Source organism: Phyllosticta citribraziliensis (genome assembly GCF_038025025.1).
Source record: "Phyllosticta citribraziliensis strain CPC 17464 chromosome Unknown J3D65scaffold_2, whole genome shotgun sequence".
Classification (NCBI taxonomy): Eukaryota; Fungi; Ascomycota; class Dothideomycetes; order Botryosphaeriales; family Phyllostictaceae; genus Phyllosticta; species Phyllosticta citribraziliensis.
In genome coordinates this window covers 2,587,125-2,613,260 of record NW_027117339.1, presented here as the reverse complement: position 1 = coordinate 2,613,260, position 26,136 = coordinate 2,587,125, and the positions used below count along the sequence as shown (strand labels likewise).

Sequence of the window (26,136 nt, the reverse complement as noted above, 5' to 3'; positions counted from 1 at the left end):
ACGCGACCAGTCACGTGAAATATTTGGCTGGCAAAAAGGCCTCACCGCCTTTCGGTTGCGCGTCCCGTCCCCCGCGTCACTTCCGCACTTTTTCGCGACGACACCACCTGCACATTTCACGCTCAGCTGTTCACTCTCCGAGCTCTTGGGCCTACCATCCAAAGTCTCTCATGAAGGGCTTTTCTTTTCCTCCTCCACCGCCGCCTCCGCCCCGAGCAGCATCCCAAGATGGCGATCCCGGCACAAATGCACAATCCGGAGGGCAAGGGTACCGCTCGGCCAGAGGCGCGGCGGACAGAGGCAGGGGTCGAGGGCGAGGGCGAGGGTCCAACAATCGCGGCGGCCATGGCCCCAGAAATAATCATCATGCTTCCATGACGGGTGGCTTTCAAGCTCAGAATCAGCGCAGCGGCCATGCATTGCCTTCAAGCCCGCAGCGACACCAGCCATTTCCCTCCAATGGTCCTCTCGTCAATCACAGCCCGCTGCCCACTGGTGGATACATAAATCCAGCGTTCGCCTATGCCTATACAAACTGCGTCAATTCTAGTCCTGCTGTCCCGTCTTGGAATCCTGCTACTGCCCAACAGCAAACAAGTTTTCCGCCTAACACGAATGTAATCGCCAGTAACCCAGTAAATGACAGTTTTCGGTCCAATCAACCCGCGAGTCGTCCTCCACCCATTCCAAAGCCAAAGGCCGCTTCCAAGCCCAAAGTTGCAGCTGCGCCTGCGGTGCCGAGTTTTGCTTTTCAACTGCCCACCGCAACTGCAGACGCACACGTTGAACAAGTCTCGAACAATAATAAAAAGAAGCGCAAGTTTAATCAGCTTGGCCTTACACCACGCAGCGATGTTCATGAGGACAGCGAAGAGGAGGATATTGACGAAGAGGACAAGTTTTCGTCTGGAGTGTGAGTATCTCTCCTTGACACAACCGTCCTTCGCTGACCCGTACAGGCTTCAATTCGAATACAAAGGTCGCTCTTCGACGTTGAAAACAAGTGCAGACATAGCTGCCTGGATTGCAGAACGCAAAAAACGATGGCCAACAAGAGCCAGAGCTCTGGAGAAGCAAAAGGCGGAAGAAGAGCTGCGCAAAGCTCGGGAAGAGAAGAGACGGAACGCCGAGGCGAATTTTGACAAGGACAACAAGCACAAAGCCAGGGAGGCCCCGGGAAAAAAGCGCAAACGGGACGATCATGACAGAGTGGCCATGGAGAAGCATCTCGCAAAGGCCGAGAAGCTACGGAAGAAGCTTGAGAAAGCAGAAGCCAAGCTTAACGGGACCGCCTCAGCAAAGGCGAAGAGCAAACCTCCCGAATCGCCTGCGGAGGCTGTCGCAGATTTGGGGACCAGAGACTCAGAGACACAAAACGCATCCAAGGCCAATCTTGTTGGCTATGATAGCGAAGATGACGAGCAGGACAGCGAAGCCGAATCAAGTGTCATCTCATCGGATTCCTCAGACTCCTCGACCGAAACGGATTCGGACAGCTCCTCCGATGGGGACAGTGATAGCGACGCGCCGCCGGTAGAGGAATCTTCTGCAAAGCGTCCAATCAAGGTCGCTCCCCCAGCTCGCAAACCCGCTCAAAATCCAATGCCAAAGCAGGGCACCAAGAAGGAGGCGAAGAGGTTGACTTTGCGTGAGAGAATGATCGAACAGGAACAACAGCGGGAGGCGGAGATTGCTTTGGAAGCTATCAAAATTCTGGGCGACCATGGAATGCTGGGATAAAGGAATGCGAAACTCTACGCTCATCGGATCAGATCAACTCCATGTGCAGTAGCCAAAATATTTTGACCTGTCTCCATGTCGTTTGCCTGTAGAGCACTCTGGTTTGTCCTCATGATGGGACATGGCCGACCACCTAGCGAAGGCGGTGACGCACGGATCATCAAAAAGTGTAAGCGGGAATTCTGCCATTATGCCCATGGATCTCGCGCGCGCCTGCTGGGCTGTGTTTTTGACATCATCCATCACCATCACCGCTTCACCGGAATTTTCCTGCTTTGCCAGTCGATCCGACACCATGGATCACCCTCCTGAAGCCGCGACCGTCCAAGCTGGCCAAAAGCGCAAAATCGAAGAGCTAGCCGAGGACGACGCGCCTGCGCAATCGGACCAGCAGCGCTCGGCAGATGAAGGTCAAGATGGCTGGCAGGTCGCCCAGAGCAAGTCGTCCAAGAAGAGGAAGAAGGTTCCCAAGTCAGAGTCCCACAAGTATCCCTCGATCAAGCATTCGCCCAATGCGCGCCTCCAATCGACCGTCAAATTGTCCGACCTCCAGCGCCTCGCTCTCTACATTCTCGACGAAGTCCCCGCCCCGAACTGGGTTGCAGTGGAAAATGTCAAGCACATCAGAAAAGTGGTCGCGGTGATGGTGCCTGGGCTCGAAGCTGGCCTGTTCACCGGAGACATTGCGCTGGATGCAGGTGCACAACAGGACGAGGCACACACGACTGGAGACCAAGCGGAGCGTGCTCAGCCAGAGACTGTAGCTCAGCACAGTAGTAAACAGCATTTGTCTATTTCACCTGACGAGTACTATCCTGTCCGACTTGAGTCTGAGAAGCTGCCAGAGCCTTTGAAAGCCTTTGCAGACATGTTTCCGCACATCTGGCCCATCAAAGCTTCAGGCGATGAGAAATACGGCAAGGTGCAATCGCCACTAGAAACCATGTTGAACACGCCACTCCCCAAAAGCAAGGACCAGAAGAACGAAAAGAAAGAGACCACAAAAGTGCAAAACGTGCGCACACCAATCACGAAATACCTGGTGACACTAGATGAAATGCTCGAGGATGTGCCCATGGAGTGGACCATCCACCCTGCCATGTATCCCACTGCCGAAGAGAAAGAAATCGCTCTCAGCAAGCGAGAGTTGGACGGACACACAGCAGCGGAGGGATGGGTTGACACTCGAGTGGAAAAGATGGAAGATGGTGACGTGCCAGACAAGGACATTCAACAAGGAAGCCTGACCGCCGGCCGGAAGATACTCTCCATGGATTGCGAAATGTGTCGCGCTGCCAACAACAAATACGTGCTTACTCGCGTCAGCGTTGTCAACTGGGACGGCAATGTGGCGATGGACGAGCTGGTCAAGCCGGACGAGCCCATTGAGGACTACCTGACGCAGTTCTCTGGAATCACCGAAGAGATGCTGCGCAACGTCACCACCACCCTTCCCGACATCCAGAAACGTCTCCTCGAGATTGTGACTCCGCAGACAATCTTGATGGGTCACTCCCTCAACTCCGACCTCAACGCCCTCAAGATAACCCACCCCTTCGTTGTCGACACGGCCTTCCTGTACCCGCACCCACGCGGTGCACCGCTCAAATCGTCTCTCAAGTGGCTTACCCAAAAATACCTTTCACGCTCCATCCAGCAAGGACACGGTAGCTCAGGCCACGACAGCGTCGAAGACGCACGAGCGGTGCTCGATCTCGTCAAGCTAAAATGCGAAAAGGGTCCCAAATGGGGCACCAGCGACGCCAACGTGGAGTCCATCTTCAAGCGTCTCGCTCGCTGCGTCAGGACCAAGACTCAGTCGGTGACGGGCGCCGAAGAGCACCGGGTCGGCGCGCTGGTGGATTGGGGCGACCCAAGACGTGGCTACGGCAGCTCGGCACAGGTTGTCTTTGGCTGCGAGACGGATCATGACGTCGCAAAGAATGTGGTCAAGGCTGTCAATGGTCCGGACCGTTTCGACGACGACCCACCGGGCGTGCCCGTCAAGGGATGCGATTTTGTGTGGGCACGGATGCGCGAGCTCGAGGCCGTTCGGGGCTGGTGGCAAGCTGGCAAGGCGCCTGCAGTTGAGCCGCTGCGCCAGAGAGCCATGGCGAACAACGGGATGACGAATGAGAATGGAGACGACGCCGAAGGCAAGAACAAGACCAGCAATGGAGAGACGGCTGAGGCGGAGGCGGAGCAGCAGCAGCCCTCCGCAGCCGTCCTCGCCACAGCCGTGTCGCGCACTGCGGCAAACCTCAAGCACATTTACGACAACCTGCCGCCTTGCACCGCGCTCATCGTGTACAGCGGCACCGGCGACCCGCACGACAGCAACCGCCTCCAGGCCATGAAGCGCCAGTTCCGCAAGGAATACCAGATCAAGAAGTGGGACGAGATTGACGTCAAGTGGACCGACACGGAGGACCAGGCGCTTAGGCAGGCCCAGAAGAAGTTGATGCGTGGATGCGGCTTCATTACTGTCAAGTAGGGGCTGAAGGGCTTTGAGAAGTGTTGCTTGTAAGCTTAATGAGCAGGGGGAGGTTGAACGGTTGAACTCCAGTGTTAAAGAGATGGATGACGAATCAAGAGCTTGCTGCTGCTGTTGATAGAATGCCATTCAAAAGCAGGCTGGTCTTGCTTAGACCGGCGTTACAATGGGGCCCGGTCAGGTATGTAGGTTGATCAATTAGGCACACAAAAAAGTGGGAATTGCGGCAATCGAGCTAGTGCTCGAAACTTCAAACTTACGATCCGAGAATCTCTTTGTCCATCTGGTGTCACATCAACCCGACTATCCAGGACGTCTCGGGCTCCTTACCATCAGCCCATCAGCCAAGCAACTGACCTTTCTACCGAACAGCCTAGCAATCAAGAGACTGGTAACTCCTTGCCCCACCTGCCGGAAACCTACCCTATAACCAAAGCATCAACCCACGGCGTGCCCTCCTCCCAAAAGATGGTCACGAAATTGCGGTCTGGCGCCAACTGCACACCGAGCGACTGCTCGACGACGCCGTCGCCGTCCCACAGCACAACCTGTCCCTCGCCGACCCAATTCAGCCTCACGCGCACTGCGCCCGGCCCAGCCCCGACGATGCTCAGCGTGCCGCCCGTGCCAGCGGCGTCTGCAGAGGGGCTAGTCACGCCGGCTACTTCGACCCAGCCGTCTGTACGGAGCGCCACACCAGTCGCGTTGCTGAGGGTGGTCACGGTGCCGTTGATGCCGTATGCGGTGCCCTGGAAGGAGCCGACGAAGGCGCCGACGAGGCCATCTTCGACTTCATAGCGCGTCGTCGTCTGCGTCTCTCCTTCGTCAGGAGAGGCCTCGGGCACCCATAGCTGCACCTCGGACAGCGCGACGGCGTAGTGTAGCTGATTCCACAGCGTGACGGTCAGGAGGTCCGTCGTCGTGGCGCCGGCGTCAAAGGCAATCGTGTTGAGCGCGTTGGGGATGCAAGCAGGCCACGAACCGTCGCCGCCATCAGCATCGCCGCGCTCAGCGAGCACGGCACCCGAGCGAGCGTCTTTGACGACGACGCGGGCCGGACACGCCATGACGCCGCCGCCGCGCAAGCCGCCCTTCTTGTTGGCGTCGGCATAGACGGCGAGTGAGATGGACGGCAGGCTGCGGGCGCGCGGCAGCGTGACGGTCAGCGTGTTGAAGGGCGTCGTGCTTTGGTTGTTGGTCCACCGGTTGTCGGGCACATCGTCGTACCACAGCAGCCCGTCGTTGAGCTTCCAGGCCGGCATCGAGATGAGGTTGCCGTCCGGGTTGAGCTCGTAGTCAGCGGTGACAGAGGGCAGAGACCACGGGGTGTTGGGGTTGGCGAGGACGTTGGCGTAGCGCGGCGCTGCCGCGAGGGTGCGCACCGCGAGCGTCGAGTTGGTGAGCGTCAGGTTTAGCGGTGTCAGTGTGGGCTGCGTGTGTATAAGGGCGCCGTTTTGGTAGATGGAGAGCCCGGCGCTGTGGTTGCTGCTGTAGTGCGTGCCATCGCTGTCCCAGAGGAGGGTGAGGAGCGAGCCTGTTATTTTTCAGTCTACTAATCAAGGGAAGCATGAGATGGGTGCCGACCGTGATACGGAAGATTCTCGACCGCAAAGTGAGTCCAGTTGTCTGGAACAAGCGGACGCAGCTCAAGGCGATCATCGAGCGTAGTAATTATCCCAAGCAAGTTGGTAAAGATGTTATCGAAGAAGGTGGAATGGAGATAGTGTTCAGAGTGGCTTGGTCCAGTCAGTACTCCTGGAAAGTCCACAAAGAGGAAAAAACTTACTTAGCGTGATCGCCGCTCCATTGGTCGAGTGTTGGACTTCACAAACCGTCAACAGTTACCCCTATCCAGCAAGAAAAACAAACTTACTAATGGCTCTCCGCAGTATACGGCACGCCGTCGCGGTAGTTTGTCCTAACGTACTTCTCAAACTCACTTATCCAAAAGTCTTTGGTAATAATGTCGCTCAAGTTCGCCCGCGCAATCCTCGCAAGCGTACCCAAGTAGACACCAGTCGAAAAGGGCCAACTCTGCCCATTCCACACGCAACAAATAGTTGAATTCTTCAGCGCCGTGTAATACGGATTGCTCTGCTCGAGCGTCGTAGGGCCAAACTCCGTCAAAAACACCTCAGGAGACAATCCAGCCTCGAGGCCCTTGATCTCTGCGGCAGAGGGTGATGAAGAGTTGGACGACGTCGACGCAAAGATTTCAAACCGGTAGGGAAAGTAGCCAATGAGCTGACGGCCGACGGCCGGCGTGTTGGAGCCGTAGATGACGTCGATCCAGAACTGAAGCTCGTCGTCCCAGAGCAGATTGCGCATATTTTGCTCCAGCGTCGCCGCACGAACGCTCCACTGTTGTGCCAGACTGACGTTGCCGGCCAGACGGGCGACGGCAGCAATGGCCCGCGCATTGGCAATCATGTAGGCATTGTGTGAGGGCCGGTACGTCTCGGGACCCACAAAGATGGTGTTGAAGTCGTTTTCGGCGTCGTTCCACTGCTCGACGGGTCCGCCGTTGGGCCCGCCCACAACATATCCGGGCAGTGAGTACTCCTGGGCGTCGCTAAGCGGCGTGCGGTGGTATAGCCCTGTCGTGTTGTCGAATTGGGCGTCCCAGAGGTTAAAGGTCGCTACCATCCCTTCGAGCTGTGCCGTCAGGAAGGCCGTGTCCCCCGTCGTCTGGGCGTGTTCAAGCGCCGCATGCTGCACGTAGTGTGTATACGAGATGCCAGAAAGCGCTTCTATCCCTCCGCGCGTGTACGCGAGTATCAGATCTTTAGCGTAGTTCGGATCTCGTAGCCAGCGCGATTCCAAAATGTGGTGACCGGCGCTGTCTGGGATGGTTTGAAGTTTTGACGCTGAACAATGCAAGTCAACAAAGGATTTCTCAGCAGCAGCAGTGTGAAGGCGGTCTTGATCAAGGAAATGGTGACTGCACCCCACGTGACCGGATGGATGAACTCGGTGAACATGAACCCATGGTTCTCGTGAGCATATTTCAAGTGTCTCTTGATGACGCTGGCACGGTAGTAATAAACATCCTGGAGAGACTGGTCGGGGAAGTCGACGAAGGGTATGTTGTCCAGGTACCACTGCGCGTCATCGAAGCCTGAGAGAAAGCCCGCGTGGTCCAGGAACGAAGTCGTCGCGAGATGTGCATCAGGGAGCGGGTATGGCCGGAAGGGGTCTTCGGCCGCGCCAATGGTAGAAAAAAGCAAGTAAGTCAGTAAAGGCCGCTGCATGATTTTTTGGCTGTCCGGAGGTTCCCTTGGATGACCACAGCGGCTGCCGTCAGAGTCATGGCGGCGTATTTGTATGCTGGTGCCAATCCCCGGGATGCATCGTATAGAGCCTGGCGGACAAATTGATGCTCCAACAAATGATTCTCGACCTTCCGTTCCCGTCAGGTACGCGAAGTACCCCTCACGATCTGCATAAGCGAGCCTGTCACGATATTACCCGGCCATAAATTGACGTCAATTCGCTGTGTGAAGGGTCGTCACAGCAAGCACGTAATTCACCGGAGCACTCATGAGAAGGCATGTTGGAAATTCGCAATCGTTAATCTATTTTATCTCTCTTCAGAGCTTTGAATTCTCCATACGCCCTAGGTCTCGTTCGTCATGGTTTTTGGGTCGTTGATGATTTACTGCTTACCAGCAACCTTCTGGTTGACCAGGACGTACCGGTACCTGGCCTTGCCATCCTCCATGTCGACGACGGCCTGGTTGGCATCGTCAAGCGGACGCTCCTGAATCCAGGGCTTGATCTTCCTCTCGGCAGCGAGCTCCAGCATCTCCTGAATCTCGGAGGGGGGACCAATGAGGGAGCCACCAATCTTACAGCCCTTGGCAATCAGGGCGAAGGCGTTGAACTGAGGCAGAGCGTCCTCGGGAGCACCGACCTGGATGAAGACACCCTTCCTGCGGAGCAGCGTCAAGTAGCCCATGAGAGGCAGCTTCGGCGAAGAGACGGTCGAGACGATCAGGTCAAGGCTGTTGGCGTTGGTGGAGGCCCAGTCCTTGTCCTCGTCCGTAGCAATGAAACCGTCGGCACCCATCTTCTCCGCGTCGGCCTTCTTGCCAGAGGTACGGGAGATGACGACGACCTTCTCAGCACCCAGAGCCTTGGCAAACAGAACACCAAAGTGTCCAAGACCACCAAGACCAACAATGCCAACCTTCTTGCCCGGACCGCAACCCTCACGCTTCAGGGGAGAGTAGACGGTGATACCGCCGCACAGCATGGGCGCCGCGTCGGCCGAGGAAATGGACTCAGGGATGTTGAGGACGAAGTGGGATGGCGTGCGATTGTAGTTGGCGTAACCACCGTAGGACTTGCTTCCGTCGGGGTACTTGGAACAGTAGGTACCGACCGTGTTGGGGCAGTGGTTCTCCTGCTACATGTTAACAACAAGACCACTTTCAGACGTGTGGTGGGATACTGACCTCGCCATCAGCGCATGCCTCGCAGTCGGGTTTCAAGCAAGAAGATGCCTGAGCACCGACACCAACGCGAGAGCCCTCCTTGATGTGCTTGACGTTCTTTCCAACGCGGACGGCCTTGCCGACGATTTCGTGGCCAACGACGCAAGGGTATGGGGTCTCGCCCCAGCCGGAGCGGAGGGAGTGGATGTCACTGCAGTGCGTCAATTCCAAGTCCAATGCAGCAGCTCGAATGCTGAAGAGGGTAGCTTACCTGCCGCAGATACCGCAGTGGGAAATCTGAATGTCGACGTCGTCCTCGGAGAACGGCTTGGGCTCGTACTCCTGCCAGACCATGTTACCCTCGGCGGCCTTGGGGTCAAGACCGCACCATCCCTCGAACTTGTAGTCGGTAGACATGATGGATGATTTGAAGAAGTGTGGATTTGGAGAAGGTTGAGAGGAAGAGTGAAAGGTGTTGAGGTTGACAGAGAGCCGGGTTTTAAAAGAGACTTAGTGTGGGGAGTCCTTATGCGCTGAGGAAAGCTACCCTGGCTCCCAAGATATAGATCCCGCTCTGACGGCTTTGACCAGGAAGCTTCCTTGCCATTCTCCGCCATTATCTCCTAAAGGCGGCGCTAAGGTCGTAGAAGGGTCCAAGCACTGCCGTCCGCACCTCAGGACGGGCAGCAGCTGTCCAGTCTTGTTGCGTCATGATTGTTTGCTGTTTCTTCACTGCGGCGATAGGGACAGACGAGCAACTGCCAGAATCGTAGCTATCGGAGCCGATCCGAGGCGACTAAGGCAAGGTACCAGAGAAGACGGCGTTTCCGTCAATGCGCCGAGAAGGCAGCTCTCGAGGCCGTCAGAAGGCCGGGCAAGGGAGGTGGAGACCGGGGCGTCTCTTTGGTCGAGGTTTGTTTGTGTGTAGTAATCGGTGGAGGTCCGTCGTCCGGTCGGATCGCTCGGCTCACTCGGTCGCCCGCAGAAATCCCGGGCCCTTCCTTCAGGTTCTGGTTCAAGCCCCCGCCGGAGGAGCATTCGACGTTGCCTGCTCGAGTCGAGTCCAGTCACCAAGACAGACCGACCGATTGGCTTCACGTCTTTCTGCAATGTCGGCGATAAGAAGCGCAAGGTAAGGCAGGTGCTGTAAGTTGGCTGGCCGTGCGACGTCAGTGGCCAAATCCGGGTTTAAGCTGGAAATTCCATTACCTCCGATCCATCAATCATCTGGCCCTTTCCATTTCGTCATACCATCCGCCTTTGCCATTGAAGACACCGTTGCGCTTGTTGATGGTGCCTGAGGAATCAGCGTTGGTGGCTGCAGATTTTGAGATGGCGGCGGTGACGTTGCCTCGCCATCATCACGCTCAGGGGTCGTAAAAGGGGGGAGCGGGGGGCACCCGCGTTGGTCGTGGAAAGCGTACTCGAAGTCTGGAGGCAGAACGTGAACTGCTTTGCCATGGCAGACGAATGTTAAGTTACTGTGCAGGACAGCTTTATTTATGCTTAGGTGTCGAGGTGTGGACCGCTCGCAACGAAACACCCTGATGGCTGCGCTGCAGTGTGTCCATCAAGCACCTCATTGTCCGGCTGACGTGCTGGACCCCACTGCGTAGAACCCCCAGGCAGCTGCAGTCGACGTCGTCGCTTTGTTCCTGTCATGGTTTGAAATGGCATCGAGGAGCGTATTATACATGCTTACGCTTCGGCCTCTTGCGAAGCTCGTGCCGAATACGCAATGCGGATACGACTTCCCAAGCCAACACCATGGACCTACCCTCTCATCATCATCCTCCTTCTCCTCCGATTGCTGTCTCTGCGACACAAACAAAACCGGCAGTCTTTCGCGGCCCAGCGCTCGATGCAACTCTGAGAACAAGAATCCAGTCTCCGGTGACAAGGGATACACCTTGCAAAACTCCGCTCCATGGTTTAAAACATACATACCCAGGATATCGCACGATGCAGGTAGGCGAAGAATGAAACCTAATTCAAGACCAACCCAGACGCCTGGAAATATGCAAGGGAAAGCTCCAAAGATGACAAGGTTTAAAACGGAAAATACAGGAAAACCGCGGCCTTGAAAGTGCCGCCCAATAAAATTCGACCATGTACAAGAACGCTTCCAGGGCTCCTTTTACCGCAGCCCCATCATTACTTCTCTTGTGCGCCGTATGCACCTTGTCATAAACGCCAGCGCTGAAACAATCCACTGATGCTCAGAAAAACGGAAAAGTATCAATCAAAGAGACCCTATGCGCCCACCAAAAGTCACTGGCCGTTGTCTTCTTGGCCCTGGCCCAGGCCCTGGCCGCAGACTAATGACGCTCTCTAGCTCTTTGAGCATGTTTGAGTTCGACTCGCGCTGTTCTTTGAGGGTGGTTTGCCGGACGCGGTCTTCTTGCATCTTGATCATGCGCTCCTCGCGACTCATAGTCGTCCTCTGCCTGGGCATGGCAATTGCTTCAAAGATCTCCTCGTCAGACTCGCTGGCGGATATACCCGAACTGCTCGAGTGCTTGTGGCCTTGCAAACATGGCTCGCCGTTGAGTGCGCGCAAAGCGTCACTCGGGGTGCCATCCTCGTCAACGGCAGTGAGACCACCAAGACTCGGCACTGGAGAACGGAGTCCGCCGTTGGAGGATGCTTGAGAGATGCGACGCTCCGCACGATCAATGTTGAGCGCCAGGGCTGCTTTTCCCGCCTCCCAAGCTTGCATTAGGGACTTGAGATCTGCCCCAATCGAATCATACTGCGCCATGAGATGCGTGCCCAGCTCATTTACCTCTGAGGATTCCTCCAAAGATTTGTTCGACTCTTCACGCAGGATCTGCATCTTGGCCTGCAGACCGCGAATCCCAGACGAGAGAGCGCTAAGCTTTCGCACCTGAGTTCGAAGACGCTCCTTGTCTGGGGATAGATTTGAAGCACGTTTGGGCTGGGGCGAAGGCATGGTAAATTCTGTCATTTGTCAGCTCAAGCCGGATTGGCTTTCCAGAATTTTTACTTACGCTCCTCTTCGCTCAAAATCTTATTGAATCTCTCGCACCACGCGCCGGTCATTTCAGCGATATGTTTCATCGACTCCGTGGCAGTTCGCCACCGGTAAAAATCCGATTTGTCACCCTCTGCCTCGAGAGCAAGGAGCGAGCAGAGCAATATTCTCCGAAGGGAGATCAACCGATATTGGAGGATGCGTAGTGCTTTCAATGTTTCCCCGTCTTCAAATTCACCTTCTGAGTATCCGAGAAAAGCTTCCTGCATGTCCTGTGAGGTGATGTCGTAAACGTCAAGATATCTTTCGAGATCATCTGGCTCGACGAGCGAGCGCAGTGTGGCGCATTCTTCCAAAAGCGCGGGTATGGCAGCTGCAAAGGCATTCTTCAGGTTCCTTCGTAACCTAACGCAACGTCGGCTCTGACCCTTTTCATCCAATCTGGTAATTGGTGGTAGGGGGGTGCTCCTGTGCTCATGTCAGCATATGCGTTGGCGCTCGGGCATGGGGCCGTCATACAATCTATAGCCCCGAGAAACCAGCTCGACTTCTTGGATGAGCATGAGGGACGAGGAACTGGCTGTGTCAAATGTCTGCAGATTGGCGACCAGCACCGACGCAGTGTTGATGGCGCGGTGCCTGAGGTGCTGCAGCCATTTTCGCGTTGCATGCGCATACGCGAATGACAGTCCGACGGCAGTCGCGAAAACAGCGACGAGCAGTCTACCCTTGCTAAAGCCTCCCTCTTCTTGATTGCGAGCCCACTGTATCAGACACACAGTCACAAAGGCTCCCACCCCGGTGGCCGTCGCGCCCGTGACGTTCACCGATTCGATCTTGTAATCCCCGGCATGTTGTTGGCCACCAGCGCCAGGAGCGGCGGGGATCTTGAAGGTGCCCTGGCCAGAACTCTCGGAGAGCAGCTGGGAGGCGACGATGATGTAACGAAAATGTTCGAGAAAGCGTGCGTTATCAGCCCGGCCCAGTCTAGAATTGATTACTCGCTGCGCCAAGGTCAGGATGCGATTGCTTGCGAAGACGAGGATGGCAAGGACGGAGACGTACGGAGCAGGCGCTTTGGAGACGGTTGAATGAGCCGCCTTGAGGAAGCTTGAGAGGTTGCGGGAGCTTTCCGCGGAGCTTGGAGTGCAGAGTGGACGGACCTCGGGGCGCAAAGGAGGGTGCCTCAGGAGCCTCATCTCCCGAAATGTCCTTCTTCTCGCCCGTGTCGCTATCCTCGACGGAAGCGATCCAGCCCGGTTCGCGCTCGCCTGTTCCCTCAGCTGTGGAAGGGGTTAGAATGGTGGTGGAATAAGGTAGGGACAGGGGAACGGGCCTTGGAGGTATGCCGCTAGGGGCGAGTCGTGGTAGATAATGTTGTCCATGAACAACAGGCTATCATGCTGCGCGCAGGGCGGGGCGGGGCGGCGAAAGGAGCTCGAGGTCGACGGTGCCAGTGGAATTCGGCGGAAGAGGAGTCGTGAGGATGCTAAGGCAGGCGGGCAGCTGACCTGAGGTTGGGCGCGGCTACGGTGCGGACTGAGGACCACGGATGCCAGACGCGCGCGCGCAGTGTCAGTCGAATGATGAACCTGGGGGTTGACTGGAGGATGAGCACTGCAGCCAGGGGATGCCATGGAGGCTACCGAGGCGATCCTTGTGCCGCTCCCACCCCCCAGCTTCCGCGCGCTCGCACGCTTCACCTTCGTCTTCCCCCCATCAACAACACCGGATCGTATCGTCTCCAGACGGATTGCTGTGTATTCCCCGACGGCCCGGGCAAGACGACGCCCACGTCAGGCAGTCATGTCGGCGCCTTAGCCGTCGGAGACTTTCCAGGTCATCAGGTCTCTCCATGTCCCTCGCGGATCTCTGCGGTCCGTTGGGTTCGCGAGCAGAGACACTCGACGGCTGCTTCGGCACCAACGTCATCCATCGCCATCCACCACTGTCGACGGAAAACGATTGACACCAGCCCAGACGAGACTGACCTCGGCCAGCGCCACCGTCGAATACCTACCTACTCCCTCCAAGAGCCATGCCTTGGCGTGCTTCGCCGAGCATCTCAGCACGCTGCTTTGCCCTGCCAAGCTGGCGCCGAGCGTGACGGCTTTAGCTGTGCCAAATCAAGCAGGAACTGTGCTGCTTCATCGTCTCTCGTGTCCTCGGCCCTAATCACCATGTTCGGCCTCAGCATCCCTGTGTGCTTCACGCGCGGCTTTGACGGACCCGCCACCTTCCTGAGCATTGCCCCTCCAGGGGTTTGGCTTCTCCACTGCTCGCATCCTTGCGACTACATGTACCATTCGGTTCAATAGAGAAAAACCCTGGAGAACCGTCTGTCTCTCCATCTTCTTGCCAAAACCCGTGCTTTGTGCACTTGCCCCCAGTCGGAAAGCAAGAGGAAACAACTGTCTCGGCCTTCGGTTTCGACTGAGCCGTGCGTCTGTCATCCGTACAAAATTCCTCGGACACTCGGTATCGTCCACTCCGCAGACGTTGTCGTCGCCCCCAGGCTGTGCTGCCTGGCCTGTTTGCCGCCTCTAGTAGACCACCGTACACGGCCTGGCGTTTTTTTGTTACCCTTCTTAATCCCATTCGTCCTTGTCATGGTTCCACACGCACTTCTGAACCACTCATGTTGCTTATTGGGCAAGCACCCATCGAGCCCCAGAAGGATGAATGAGCAGCAAATCAATACACACCGAGCCATGGTATCCCAAATCGAGACAATGCTCCGCTCAACACCCCAAAATTGGTCATCATATTTGCCTGCGGCCAGAGTTCTCATGCAAGCCATCGACGCAGGCTCTCCCATGGCTTTCAATGATTGGGCACATGTCGTGTCTGTTCTTCAAGAGCTTGGTTTTGTGGATGTGGATCGTGGTGGAGACACATATACTACCCGCTGGTGTCATGGCCAGTGGCTGGCCATGCTCGCCCAACGTCCAAACAGCGCGGCAGTGCTGAGAGGCACGCAAGCATCATCTACCACAACAAGGACGATTTGCTGATTGTCTGGTAGGGCTGGGATCTTACTGGCTGTATCGAGCGCAGCCATCTTTGGGAAGAATCCATGCCGAGGAGAGCAGTTCTTCGTCTGGAAGCAGTTTGGGTGCAGCGACCACCGGAGATGCCCGCCTGCACGGAGCAAACTATGTCGAGGCCCGGGGATTGCTGACGCCCGCGATTGACTACTTTTCGCGTGCCGTGCAAGCAGCCCACGCGGAAGGCTCTTTGACGGGAGAGTTGCTGGAAAAGGCTGGTGCTAGCTTCGCTCGTAGACCTGGTTCATTGGACTGACGGCAACGTTGCAGGCCGCGGAAGCATACATGAGTCTGGGGAACGTGACGTACAGCCGTTACAATCGACAGTATTTCGTCCAGGCCGTATTATATCTGAGGACGGCAACAAACCTGCCCGGCCACAGGTTACCAGAACACCTTCAACAGTGAGTCAATCACGTACGCCAACATGTTTGACGGCTAATCGGCATCAGATATCTTGATGAGTATGGACCATTGGTGGAATAAGGAGCAAAGGACCGTTGACGTTGGCGGTTTTTGGAAGGGCAAAATTGCTGGATTCGTGATGGCATTGGCTGTCGGCGTCTGAAATGGAATGTACTTTCAAAATTTCCCTTGTCGCATCTGCCGCTTGCATCAAAGCAGGTGCAACGCGAGCAAGCGCCCTGCCGCGTGAAAGTAATGATTTTGGTGATGTGACTATGTGGGTGAGGCGCGCGAGCCGGGATACCGATGCTTGCCGTCGTCGGGTCGGTCGCGGTCGAAGGTCGATGCCACGGCACCGCCCCACCCACAACGCAGCCCGCGCCAAGCTCCACCCCGACTCCCACCAACCACCACTGATCATCGTTTGAAGATGCAGTAGTCCACTGCATCAACCTCAACTCTATCACAAACTCCTTCATCTTTGCGAACGTCGCTCGGTCATCACGCACCCACCCCCCTCCGGTTCTTGTCAGCATCCGCATCCAAGCCCTGCTCAACTTGGGCTGCATCTACTCCACCACCCATCTTTGCGCGAATCGGAAGTCCTTCGCCATCTCCAAACGCAATAGCTGCCCTAGCGGACGTTTACCAGTCATGAATGCCGAGCGGGAGCTTACGACTGCTCCCATTGTGCAGGAAAGCGTTCAACACAACGCCCGTGTACGTCAGAAGGACTGCCGTCCCCGAATCTGTTGATTGCACCCCCTGCTAACATTTCGCTCTTGCTCAGGTGCTCTCCAATATCCGAAATCTCACTGCCTCCCTCTTCGGCGTCGCGGCTGGGACCGTCGGTCTCGAATCCTATCCGGGTTTCTTGTTCTACTTTTTCGGCTCCCTCCTCGTTTCATTCCTGATACTTGTCCTCAAAGCTAAAGCACAACCGAACGAGTACTTTTACAAACCACTGGGCGATCTCTGGATGGGTGAAATGTTTGGATCACTCAGCAGCTTCGTGCTTACCTGGACACTGTTTTACGGATTGTTGCGCGCATAGTCTTCAAAGCGAGAGAACAATGCGAGAAGTCTAGCCAAGCATCTGTTTACTGGGAGATTTTCGCAAGACCTTGTCTCCGCATCTAGCCCCGGAATTGGTCGCAAGAGACGACTTTCCTGAGACAGCGGAAAATCTCTCAAGTCAACCATTACCGCAATAGCCGACCATTGTTGCAAAACACCCCAAACAGGGCATCAAAGTCAGTTGAAACTACAGCAGCGGCGATGGCCAAGACTCGAAGTCCCGCTCAAGGACCAAGATCAGGCATATCACGGCACGCCTGGTTCGTTCAAATAAGATCTGATCTCCCAAGCTGTACCGGATCTTGCAAGGTACGGGTAGGGATCCAACACGTAAGGTGGTGCTGGGTACGGGAATCAACCGGCTGCAAGAGCACTGGAAACGCAACCTTCACATGCCAATATCGCGCTTGATCGTCATTTCCGGCGGTTGTGTCTAGTCTCTATTGGCTAGATGAGATGGCGGATAACTTCGTCCGACACGCGGCAGGACGAGCAATGTAAATACTGCGTAGACCATGCACTTGGCATTGGCGGACGTCATGGCTGGCACAGGCATTGTCAGAAGGGCCATGACATTCTCTTGGGCGCCGCCAGTAGCGCCAAATTCAATGGCAAGATCAATCTCACGCTCGTGGACCCGGCTTTCGTCCGCATAACTCAGGCTTATTGGCTTTGAATTTCCAAGCCTGGAGTGTTTGTGTCGGAGGGTATAGGTCGGAGCACAGCTGTACACAGGCCCCGGGGTGCGCCGGCGGTCGGGAGAAGAAAACACCGACCTGCGCCGATTGGATCCCGTCAGACAGCCTCGCGTACCTGCGTCCCAAGACCCCATCATCAACATTGACCAGCCATGCCACAAGAACTGCGCTGCCCTCTGCCCCAAGTCCAAGAAGCTCTCAATCCCTACATACGTCCTCGTCATGAAACGCTTCGTATTCGGAAAGTTCTCGCAGAGCAGTTCCAGGCGCACTTTCCGGCCACCGATCAGCTGTTGAACCCGCTCAGCGCCCCATTTCAACCACTGCAGTCTGTTGACGACCACCTCCCGCCAGAGTACACAGGTCTACGCAAGGCATATTTTGAAGCTGTCCAAACTAACCAAAAGGCCCAAAAGCGCTGCGATGGTCTCCAAAGTGAACTGCAAGAGCTTCGGACGCTGCAAATCATAACCAAAGCCCAACTTCACCATGCTGAGGGCAATTCATCCGAAGAGAGACACTCTGGGGCACAGGCGTACGCCATCCTGATCGAACAACGTCGAAGGCAAAAGGAGTTACAAATGCTTCTCAATTCCCTTGACGCCATGGACGACACAGAACCAAACCCTCTTCGCCGCGATCTGTTCGCGTGGCTTGACGAGAAGCTGGGAGAAGCGCCAATCCCTCCGCCTGAAATTGGTGGTGAGCCTGAAGGACCCTCAGACTCGGGCAATGGGGTCCAGGATAAAATTATGCCGCTCAAAAAGGAAGTTTTGGCGGCCAAAAAGAGCCTCGATGCAGAAGTTGCTCTCCAGGCTGACGCGAGACGAAGACTGGCAGATGTGCCGAGTCCGGAGGTCGAAATTCAAGTGCTCGCACTGCGTGCCGCCCGGGACGAGTTGATTACCTGGATTGAAGGCGAATTGGCAAAACTGGCGCAGCTCGAAGAGCAAAGCCAGTTTAGTGTCGATCATCGAACTCCAACAAAGCATATCCGGCACGAGTCTCTGGACGGTAGAGGGAAGAGAGGCAGCGAATCCATTCCACCCCAGGACCAAGTTCAGGTGTTATACGAGCGATACATTGCGGCCCGCAGTGCTCTGGTCAGCGGTGTCGAGGCTGTCACGACCTCCTCAAAGGAAATCGTTCTGCCGTCCTCAATCCCTTCGACAACAAATCTGCCTATTTCAACTCGCCCTGCTGAAGCAAAGGAAAACCAGGTTCCACCGTCAGACGTCCTTCCTTATGTGCATACGCTGCTCCGCGCCGCCCGAGATGAACGAGCCCTCCTTCAGCAGACATCCTACGTCCGCGGCCTGCTTTCACAGAAGCGAGAAGAAGCTCAGCGTATAATCCAGAAGCTCGCAAGCGAGAGCCACTTGGTCCCTCAAGACGCAGAAACAGCACTTGCTTGGGCTGACGCTTCAAGGGAAGCTGCCATGAAATCAGAAGAGGAGGTGATGCAGAGCATAGACGCAGGGGCAGCGAACATCGAGGGTGCTAAGAAGATTGTGGAAGAGCTAGACAAGCGGAAGCTGGCTTTCGAAAGGCTCAGTTCGATGCTGCTATCGCTGAAGAACCTCGTCGACGATACTACCTAGTCGATGGCCGCGACCCCGGATTTGATTTCTCAATTGGCTCAAGATTGGAAGTTAACTTCCATCGACTTCCGTCTCGCGTGCTGCGGCAACAGCCTTTTTCCTCCTTTGAATTCGTCCCGCTGAATCCGCCCATCAGCTTCCATCCCCACGAAGCTTTTTCGGAACTTCATTGTTTTCCGGACAACGTCGAAGACTCTGGATGTTGTCGAACCGAGATGCCGAAGAGCAGCAAGACCAATGGCGTCATCATGGTTGAGCCACAACACGATCGTCATGCTGGTACACGGTGTCTGGAGTGAGTTGTCACGCGTCCCCAACTTGCCGGGAACATGGATTCAATTGAGTCTTGTCATGTGTGGGATCGCGCGCTGCGACCAACTGCTTTTGGGACGACCTAGGACACCTTGCCACCAACGAACGCTCCCAGAGTTGATGGCAAGGCCATAGTGTCAATGTAGCTCGTCGCTGCTTTCGAGCAAACCAAATCTACCCTTGACCGGGCGTTCCCCCGAAACAAATCACGTTCCTTGGCACCCTCCACATCCCGCGCGACCGGGCTGCGTTGTTAGTGACTGCACGGACGAGAAGCGACCAAGAACCCCGTGCCTCGGTGCATCAGTGACCTCCCACGTTCCCCACACTCTTCGTCCACTATTTTTCGCCAGCTGTCAAGATACACAGCAATTGTGTGAATAAAGTCGAACATTACTCCGCCCCGGACCGCGGCTGCCGCCCCACTGTAAACCTGGATGCACTTCCGAGTCTAACGCCAGCCATGATGAAGTGCGTGTCATTGGTGGCTCAGTCTGGACACTGAGCTCTGTTGCCTCGAAACCTTGGCATATGATGATATTGGCCTGCGGAATGAGATTGACGAATGGAGTTGAAGTTACAAAGCCGTCTGACAAAAGACTTTGCAGCCAAAGTTCCAGGCCTGCGGACACGAGACAGGATTAAGGTTGCACCTCACGTGGGGGAAACGAGCTCTGCGCTGGTCAGAAGCAAGGAGAGGCAGGCAAAGCTCGCCCCGAAACGGGTCTGCAGTCCAGGACTTGGGCGTGACATTCGGTATCTGTTCAGACGCACGGCCTGGGAAACAAAGAGGCCATGGTGGGGTAAAGAGGTACAAACGCGTCTTCCACGGTGCGGGAAAGCAATCAGACATCGTTTGCTACCACTGTTGCGCATAGGAAGCAGTCGTCCACCATCACAGTAATGCCCAGGGAGCAGTCGTCTGCCGTCGCAGATGCGCGCAGGGAGCTGTGGCTTGTTGCTGCTGCTAGACCCAGGGGGTCTCACTTCTTTCGACGCCAACTGTGGACGATCGATGATTGCGGACTCCAACATCTTGGCAAGGACGAGGATGTGAAATATGGAAAGAAAAAAGCAAGCCTGTTTTGGTGAATCATGCAAAGCGCTCAGCTGACAAAGGCACCAGTTGTAGCATCAAGTTACATTGCAGATACAGACGGGACTGCAAGCCAAGGAGGGGTTCGAGCTGGCATGCTGGAGTCCGGGAGACAACCATGCCTCTGTTTGATCGACGGCATGGCCACGATGCGGCGTGGGGCAAACGACTTTCCATGCTGAGCAAAGAGGGTGGAGGCATAACCGGGACATGCCTCTTGACTCCCTCGAATACCGAGCGACTCAATTCCAAATCTCCATTCCCGGAACTCTTCTCAAAAGAACTGGTTTTTCGTTGCCGCAACGGAAGTGTATTTCCTTCTTTCGATGATAACCGCAAGCCATAGCAGGCCACTGCATGTTCGTGTCTATCACCAGGGTCCTACACCAGCCAGAAAATAATGTTCTGGGCCAATTACAGGCTTTAAAATTCAATGCGGGTGCGGGACGGGCCAAGACGGCCAGCTACTGGGGTCAGGGTCCATGGGTTGGCCGAAATGCTTGGTTGTCGACCGTCAGAAGTTTGACATGGCTCAGCTAATGCTTATGCCGATGATGGTTGGAGCTGGCAGGATGATCCACCTTTGTATGTTTTTGTCTATGCCCTTCTGGTCGATCCCCAGTGCTGCTTTTACTCAACAATCGGACACTTGCCAATCCTCGCCATCCATGGCATCTTTGGATCTATTTATGTTTCATGTCCTGATAAAGGTTTCGAGCCTCAAGCTATCAAGACGCGAGAGGGGGTGAATTGGGTGACTGCCATCGCAAACCTAACGTTACGATATTCTTGGCAGTGGTTGCAAAGTCGTCGTCCTTTCATAAGGTTCACTCACGCACTCATGCCTACTCCGCATTACCAACATCGCCATTTCCCCCTCAGCCCCACTGCTTTGTTGATGCATCGCCATCTCATCGTTTTGCTCGCACACCGCATGTTTTTGAGGCTTACCTCTCGCCCCGCACGCATCACATGGACAACGCCATAGCCTCCTGTCTCCTCTCTGAGGTCAAAACATGAGTTTTACTCGTGGCACGCTCCGTTACTCTGCTTGGCATCCCCATTTCTTGGCTGGATGGTTTAGAGACTACTCTTGGCACAACGCTGTTTACTCATCGTCGCCGGCCAAGCCTATATGTTGACGATTGCATGAATCTCTCGCGACAAAGTTTCCCACTGCGATAAGTCCGCCCTTTGCGCTATCCAATTGCTGTTGGAGCCACCGGAGCCAGAAGCTAGGCGTTGGGCGTCGACTACTGTCATTCGACGCAAACTCCAACACTGCTATTTTTGGGGCTATGTCTCTCCGGCGAAGTCGGTGACAGCGGCGAAGACAGACTTCGTGAAGGGGTCACTTGAGCAGTTGCCAGGGTCGCGATACGGGTGTCGCGCTACTCCGTCCACATTCATGTCTCGCCAGTGACCAAGGAAAGAGCAAGGAATCTATTTTGTCCCATCTCCAGAGTTTTAGACTCATGTCCATTTTCGAGCCGGTAGCGACGCTGGGGCTTGGCTACTTCAGTCCTTCTCCTTGATACGTTTGCGGAAATGCTCGCGACCAAGCTTCTCGACGGTGCTGTGCTCGAGCCTGGCCGCACTAAGCAGGTCTCCAGTCGTCTCGGTCGCCCTGTTGCCTACAGCGCTTTGCGATACTGACCCGATCTGGCGAGCTGTGCTCCGTCTGGAGATTCTCCGAAGTGTGTCTCTCACAGACGGCGCGAGGGAGAACAACGCGATTCTGCCTTGTGGGGAGAGGCTGACGCAGCAAGACCATTTGATTCCCATCTCCTAGGTCACATCTGGCGCTCTCGTTCGCATGGGCGTTGACTGAGGGATACTGAACTCGACAAAGACCACTCTGGCACGCAAGCACAGTCTGACTCTAGCCTACCCCGAGGGTCTGAATAAAATGGAAGAATAAACAGCTGTCCTCCTTCTCCATCACCGCGAGCAGGATGTTGATAGAACAAGTCAAGCGGCATTGGCTTAGTGGAAGATCGTACAATTTATGTGACTTTCTTTTCGTGGTTGCATCACTTTACTCCTCACACTCAGGGGCCTGCCCCCTCATTGACTGAGCCATGGTTAGACAAAACCACAATGAATTTCTTCTTTCGCACACAACATGTTTTGAGATTGCACAAGTCAGACTCCAGTGCGTATCCTATCTCTCCATCCTCGACAATCAAACATGGGCGCATCATTCGCAAAGCCATCAACGCTTCTAATCCCATCACAGCAGATGCCATCGCCCCCTCCTCCAACGCATACACATTCAGCACGCCCCAAAAAGGTACGCCACACCATGCGCTCCCTCCTCCTGCTTCCTACACGCGCGACCCGTCAACCCCCACAAACCAACAAGAAAACCGTCAGACAACGCACCCGACATCAACGACCTACCTCCCGCGCTTCACCACGCCCCTCGACGAAAAGCACATCCACGGCGGCGCCATCCCGCGCCGCGACCTGCTTCGCCCGCTCCTCTCGCACACGTTTTCGACTACATCGGTTTCAAGATCTTTCTTGTCGCACTCAAGGCATTCTCCCCGCCGGCGTCGCCGCTGTACACTTACGCCAAGGCTCTTCTTTTCCGCCGTGCGGCGCGGTCTGGCTACTGTGTGGGAAGTGCTCATGGAGTTTTTGGGGAGCTTGAACGTATTCCATGTGCGACATCGGCGGTGGCGAATGAATTCCGTATCGTGAGAGGGCGCGCTGGTCATGATTAATCGATCGAGTGCACACAGAGATCAATGACATTGCCGACAGTTATGTGCCCAGTCCATTGTTCATGCACCAATCTATAAAAGCGGTCAAATAGCTCAATTCCCAAGAGAACCGGAAAAACAACGACGGTCGGGCCATTGGCGCGTCTGGAAAGGTAGCAGGAGCACTCATGAGATTACTACTACGAGCTTGCCTGCTAGCCTTGAGAAGATACGTCATTGGTTCGATCGATCCTCGCGGGTCTCTTTTGCCTTTTGTTTGCAGCTCACTGAGAGAGGAGGGCAAAAATTGGTTGGCGAGGAGTTGGGTTGTTTGTCATCTGTCGTCCTTCCGCTGCTTGCTTGTCTCGTCAACTTCGTTCTCTTTGCCCTCCTGATCTTTCGCTCTTGAGACTTTCTCGTCTATACCATCATCGACATCACCTGTTGAGGACGTCGAACACCCGCCGGCCAAAGGCAGACTTCACTCACAGACAACACTGAAGCAATCCTTTGCAAAACAAAGAGCGCTACAAGGCGCCTCTGTGGATATAATTGAGCACGTCCTTTCCCGCCAAGCTCCATCCCTATCATACACTTCCATCTCGACTGACTCCACTGCTTGCATCGTCGGCGTCCTCAGCCGCAGGCGCCGCCATGCCACCCCATGCCAACGAGCCCTGACCGACCCGAAAGACGTCCGCACACCACTCTTCGAAGACGCCTGGTTCCCACAGCTCGTCTGCCCTGCTCTTGCCCTTTGCCATGCCCAACCCGCCCTTGGTCAGCGCCTTGCCATCGCTCTGGACCCTGTCCCAAAAAGTCTCGTAGTTGGCGACAATCTGCTCGACGACGGCCGCAACGAGCGTCTCCCGCGTGCGGCTGTCGTCAATGTACTCCTCCAGCTTGCGCCGCAAGAACGCGACCTCCTTTTGCGCCGCCCGTTGCACCTCGTCAAGGGCCTCGGTCGCCGCGAATCCCTTCTTGCCCGTCTTGTCGGGTGCGATGGCGGAGGTGACGCGGCCTGCCCAGCTGTTGGTAAAGTCGCCAATGACAGAGCGCAGGCGACCGTCAAGGTCGGATTTGGCGTCGAGCATGTTTTCGACGACGCGCGGGACCAGTCCCATGCTGACGAAGCGGCCCCAGTTCCGCGGGTTGAAGAGGCCGCCTCGCTCACGAAGCTCCCAAAAGGTGTTTGTGACGGAGGAAAAGTCGAGGCTGACATCTGTGCTGAGAAATTCAATGTCAAAAGCAACGATTTGCTGCTTGAGGAGGAGAAGATGGCGGATCAGGAAGAGTTGGGCGTCGGTGGGAGAAGAACGTGTGCTGATTTGTTGGGAGGCGTGGTGCAGTGACATGGTAGTCTGGTGCACGATTTGATGTGCAAGGTCGTCAAAGACTTTGGACTATGAGATGGTTAGCTTTGGTCAAGGGCAGAGTGGAAAGAAGATTTACATTTACAAGGCGGTATATTTTGCTCAAGAGCCATATGGCTTTGCGCAGAGTAGGGTACCAGTCCTTGAACGCAGTTTCGGCGTTGAATGCCCACCGAGTGTCTGTCTCGTCTTCTTGTCCGGATGGGACGAGGGGCCCGTTTTGGCCCTTTTTGCCTGACAATGCCGGACCTTCTCTTTTTGGCTCCGAGCCACGTCGGCTCTGTATAGGCCATTCGAGATCTTCAGGCTTGGGTTTGTAATATTCTATATCATCACGTAAGATTGTCAGCGAGAGGAAGACAAGTCTTGTCTGTGCGTCCTCAAGCGCTGGTTGGATTAAAGAAGCAAAGTCGAGCCTGACGGCCGGACTGGATTCACTCTCCTCCTCCTCTTCTTCCATGTACCGGGATTGGATGAGAGAGCAGAGCTCGCAAAGCTTGACAAGCTGAGTTTCGTGAATCGTCCGCGGTCGTAAATAGTCGTAGAAGGGCTCCATGATCCCTTCGAGAAAGTCGTAAACACCCCCATCACCCTCGAACCACTCGGCCCACAGGTCGTACTCGTCAAAGCAAATGCCGCGGATGTAGCTTATACCGCTTCTTGCAAAGGTAACCAAATCTTTGGAAGAACTCGGCGCTAACGAAATTTCGTGCATCTTTTTGGCGATTAGGGGTAGAATGAGCCTGCCTCGAGTCGCCGAGTAGCTCTGGTAAAGCTCATTCATCAGACTTTGATATTCAGGTTCCGCATCGGGCTCCGCGTCTGCCGGTAGCACTGCGCGCTTTTGAATCTCCAAACCAAGCTCTTTCAGCTCTGCCGCGCCGACACGGAATTTTGCATACAGCAGGGCAGACATGGTCGTATCGTTCAATTGCCTGTCTGCTATTCGCTTTGATACATCTGCGGCTATCTCGCGGAGGGTGTTGGTAAAATGAACTCGGATAAGAGTGAGTGCCCGGGTAAGGAGTAGCTTGTACCGGGAGCCGTACGTTGAGGATTCGCTGTGCTTGGGCTAGGACGGTCAGCTTATGCCTTGAACGTGATTATGACCACGACATACATGTGTTTGCATATAGTCGATGCAACTGTCCAGATTTTCGAGCATTTCCTTGAAAGCGTCTCCGCGTACAAAGTTGCCGGCTCCTGGCGCATTCAATCGGCGCGTTGTGGGCTCGAGGTAGGCGTAGTATTGTAGGTTCTCCCCCATGTCGTCGGCGAGCTTTGTGATGCGCTTTTGGTCGGCTATCAGGCCTTCGCATTGCTTCTGGAATGTCGTCGTTTGTGCCGCGACGGCTTTGAACGAGTCGGAGAGCGAGGAGAGAAGATCAAGCGCGGTATTCGTGCTTTCGAGGAGGGAATCGAGGTGTCTGTGGGAAAGATGGAGCTGGTCTCGATACAGTCTAATTCAAAGACAACACAATCAGCGCGGCCAAAGGGACAGGGCTCAATCGCACGAGAACGTACTGGTACTCGCCATGACTCGCGTCGAGCAGGTCGTCACTGATTTGGTGGTACCAAGAATCAAAATCCACGTCTGTCCTCAGGAGCTCCTTTGACCTCTTCCTCAGCTTGTGTTTCTCCAATTCCTGCTGGCGCTCCTTTGCGATGTGGGCTCTGGCAACATTGTAGAAATCACTAAACGACTTGGCCCTGCGGGCGACTTGGGCTTTTGGGGGACCGTTGGCTTGTTCAGGCTCCTCTGTGATTTCGGGGATAGCTTCTACGGGGTCGTCAGCCTGGTTGCTCTCCTGTGGGCACAAGAATCAATACCATGGACAGGTCGTGACGCACCTAGGCGAGGCAGATTGTGGGCTTACGTTGGGCTGCTTGAGGAGCGAGACGCGACGCCTGTGGCCTGGCTTTGGTATCTCTGGCTGGGCGTAATGCTCTGGTACGACGGCGCTGATCCAGGCATCCTCGTACATGGCGGGAGGTGAGGTGGAGGGGCGCGGGTGAATTGTTGGTGTTGGATAAGTTGCGAAGCGGAAGCTGGCCTCTCCCGCGGCGGAGCTCGAGGCCGCCGGAGCGGAATCCCCGCGCACAGACCAGGCCCGCCGACTAGGGTGCCGCCCGGGCTAAGGATGTCGGGTAGGG

The 26,136-nt window shown here is 55.5% G+C and overlaps 9 protein-coding genes across 9 annotated transcripts; 5 read left to right on the top strand and 4 right to left on the bottom strand.

Annotated features, from left to right (window-relative positions):
- Positions 1–374: 374 nt before the first annotated feature.
- Positions 375–1,740, top strand: J3D65DRAFT_691209 (nuclear fragile X mental retardation-interacting protein 1-domain-containing protein; the record flags this gene model as incomplete). Its single annotated transcript, XM_066803917.1, has 2 exons — positions 375–913; positions 960–1,740. The coding sequence occupies 2 exons, from the start codon at positions 375–377 to the stop codon at positions 1,738–1,740; spliced, it is 1,320 nt and encodes a 439-aa protein (XP_066659158.1).
- Positions 1,741–1,983: 243 nt separating this feature from the next.
- On the top strand, positions 1,984–4,659 carry J3D65DRAFT_615214 (exonuclease). The gene has a single exon (XM_066799300.1). The coding sequence runs from the start codon at positions 2,036–2,038 to the stop codon at positions 4,232–4,234; it is 2,199 nt and encodes a 732-aa protein (XP_066659157.1). The 5' UTR covers positions 1,984–2,035; the 3' UTR covers positions 4,235–4,659.
- Positions 4,282–7,577, bottom strand: J3D65DRAFT_615211 (Six-hairpin glycosidase-like protein). The gene is made up of 5 exons (XM_066799299.1): positions 7,182–7,577; positions 6,108–7,101; positions 6,021–6,056; positions 5,819–5,970; positions 4,282–5,768 (listed from the first exon to the last, which is right to left on the bottom strand). Exons 1-5 carry the CDS (start codon positions 7,483–7,485, stop codon positions 4,654–4,656), a joined length of 2,601 nt encoding a protein of 866 aa, XP_066659156.1. The 5' UTR covers positions 7,486–7,577; the 3' UTR covers positions 4,282–4,653.
- A 285-nt stretch (positions 7,578–7,862) lies between these two features.
- On the bottom strand, positions 7,863–9,243 carry J3D65DRAFT_231808 (chaperonin 10-like protein). The gene is made up of 3 exons (XM_066794690.1): positions 8,942–9,243; positions 8,692–8,881; positions 7,863–8,639 (listed from the first exon to the last, which is right to left on the bottom strand). Exons 1-3 carry the CDS (start codon positions 9,085–9,087, stop codon positions 7,890–7,892), a joined length of 1,086 nt encoding a protein of 361 aa, XP_066659155.1. The 5' UTR covers positions 9,088–9,243; the 3' UTR covers positions 7,863–7,889.
- Positions 9,244–10,833: 1,590 nt separating this feature from the next.
- On the bottom strand, positions 10,834–13,516 carry J3D65DRAFT_231875 (Mysoin-binding motif of peroxisomes-domain-containing protein). Its single transcript, XM_066794692.1, has 5 exons — positions 13,002–13,516; positions 12,829–12,948; positions 12,185–12,740; positions 11,682–12,133; positions 10,834–11,631 (listed from the first exon to the last, which is right to left on the bottom strand). Exons 1-5 carry the CDS (start codon positions 13,300–13,302, stop codon positions 10,913–10,915), a joined length of 2,148 nt encoding a protein of 715 aa, XP_066659154.1. The 5' UTR covers positions 13,303–13,516; the 3' UTR covers positions 10,834–10,912.
- Positions 13,517–14,057: 541 nt separating this feature from the next.
- J3D65DRAFT_231848 (uncharacterized protein) lies at positions 14,058–15,368 on the top strand. The gene is made up of 4 exons (XM_066794691.1): positions 14,058–14,638; positions 14,691–14,926; positions 14,983–15,116; positions 15,165–15,368. Exons 1-4 carry the CDS (start codon positions 14,275–14,277, stop codon positions 15,196–15,198), a joined length of 768 nt encoding a protein of 255 aa, XP_066659153.1. The 5' UTR covers positions 14,058–14,274; the 3' UTR covers positions 15,199–15,368.
- Positions 15,369–15,658: 290 nt separating this feature from the next.
- J3D65DRAFT_231697 (Rab5-interacting protein-domain-containing protein) lies at positions 15,659–16,441 on the top strand. Its single transcript, XM_066794688.1, has 3 exons — positions 15,659–15,837; positions 15,908–16,370; positions 16,436–16,441. The coding sequence occupies exons 1-2, from the start codon at positions 15,772–15,774 to the stop codon at positions 16,169–16,171; spliced, it is 330 nt and encodes a 109-aa protein (XP_066659152.1). The 5' UTR covers positions 15,659–15,771; the 3' UTR covers positions 16,172–16,370; positions 16,436–16,441.
- Positions 16,442–16,957: 516 nt separating this feature from the next.
- Positions 16,958–18,512, top strand: J3D65DRAFT_231724 (uncharacterized protein). The gene has a single exon (XM_066794689.1). The coding sequence runs from the start codon at positions 17,045–17,047 to the stop codon at positions 18,491–18,493; it is 1,449 nt and encodes a 482-aa protein (XP_066659151.1). The 5' UTR covers positions 16,958–17,044; the 3' UTR covers positions 18,494–18,512.
- A 4,684-nt stretch (positions 18,513–23,196) lies between these two features.
- J3D65DRAFT_644433 (Sec34-like family-domain-containing protein) lies at positions 23,197–25,967 on the bottom strand (the record flags this gene model as incomplete). The annotated part of the gene is made up of 5 exons (XM_066802151.1): positions 23,197–24,012; positions 24,062–25,054; positions 25,103–25,442; positions 25,507–25,790; positions 25,860–25,967. The coding sequence occupies 5 exons, from the start codon at positions 25,965–25,967 to the stop codon at positions 23,197–23,199; spliced, it is 2,541 nt and encodes an 846-aa protein (XP_066659150.1).
- Positions 25,968–26,136: the final 169 nt, after the last annotated feature.

What these genes read in the sequence shown, in the direction of transcription:
- J3D65DRAFT_231808 (XM_066794690.1), bottom strand. Translation starts at nt 9,087, where the DNA reads ATGTCTACCGACTACAAGTTCGAGGGATGGTGCGGTCTTGACCCCAAG. An exon ending in CACTGCGGTATCTGCGGCAG is followed by an intron (nt 8,882 to 8,941) that starts GTAAGCTACCCT and finishes GACGCACTGCAG; the next exon opens with TGACATCCACTCCCTCCGCT. An exon ending in AGGCATGCGCTGATGGCGAG is followed by an intron (nt 8,640 to 8,691) that starts GTCAGTATCCCA and finishes AACATGTAGCAG; the next exon opens with GAGAACCACTGCCCCAACAC.
- J3D65DRAFT_615214 (XM_066799300.1), top strand. Translation starts at nt 2,036, where the DNA reads ATGGATCACCCTCCTGAAGCCGCGACCGTCCAAGCTGGCCAAAAGCGC.
- J3D65DRAFT_231848 (XM_066794691.1), top strand. Translation starts at nt 14,275, where the DNA reads ATGGTTCCACACGCACTTCTGAACCACTCATGTTGCTTATTGGGCAAG. An exon ending in CGGGAGAGTTGCTGGAAAAG is followed by an intron (nt 14,927 to 14,982) that starts GCTGGTGCTAGC and finishes GCAACGTTGCAG; the next exon opens with GCCGCGGAAGCATACATGAG. An exon ending in TTACCAGAACACCTTCAACA is followed by an intron (nt 15,117 to 15,164) that starts GTGAGTCAATCA and finishes AATCGGCATCAG; the next exon opens with ATATCTTGATGAGTATGGAC.
- J3D65DRAFT_615211 (XM_066799299.1), bottom strand. Translation starts at nt 7,485, where the DNA reads ATGCAGCGGCCTTTACTGACTTACTTGCTTTTTTCTACCATTGGCGCG. An exon ending in CATCCATCCGGTCACGTGGG is followed by an intron (nt 7,102 to 7,181) that starts GTGCAGTCACCA and finishes TGCATTGTTCAG; the next exon opens with CGTCAAAACTTCAAACCATC. An exon ending in CGAGAATCTTCCGTATCACG is followed by an intron (nt 5,769 to 5,818) that starts GTCGGCACCCAT and finishes GAAAAATAACAG; the next exon opens with GCTCGCTCCTCACCCTCCTC.
- J3D65DRAFT_231697 (XM_066794688.1), top strand. Translation starts at nt 15,772, where the DNA reads ATGAATGCCGAGCGGGAGCTTACGACTGCTCCCATTGTGCAGGAAAGC. An exon ending in GCGTTCAACACAACGCCCGT is followed by an intron (nt 15,838 to 15,907) that starts GTACGTCAGAAG and finishes GCTCTTGCTCAG; the next exon opens with GTGCTCTCCAATATCCGAAA.
- J3D65DRAFT_231724 (XM_066794689.1), top strand. Translation starts at nt 17,045, where the DNA reads ATGCCACAAGAACTGCGCTGCCCTCTGCCCCAAGTCCAAGAAGCTCTC.
- J3D65DRAFT_231875 (XM_066794692.1), bottom strand. Translation starts at nt 13,302, where the DNA reads ATGGCATCCCCTGGCTGCAGTGCTCATCCTCCAGTCAACCCCCAGGTT. An exon ending in ACCCTCCTTTGCGCCCCGAG is followed by an intron (nt 12,741 to 12,828) that starts GTCCGTCCACTC and finishes CCGTCTCCAAAG; the next exon opens with CGCCTGCTCCGTACGTCTCC. An exon ending in GTTTCTCGGGGCTATAGATT is followed by an intron (nt 12,134 to 12,184) that starts GTATGACGGCCC and finishes ACATGAGCACAG; the next exon opens with GAGCACCCCCCTACCACCAA.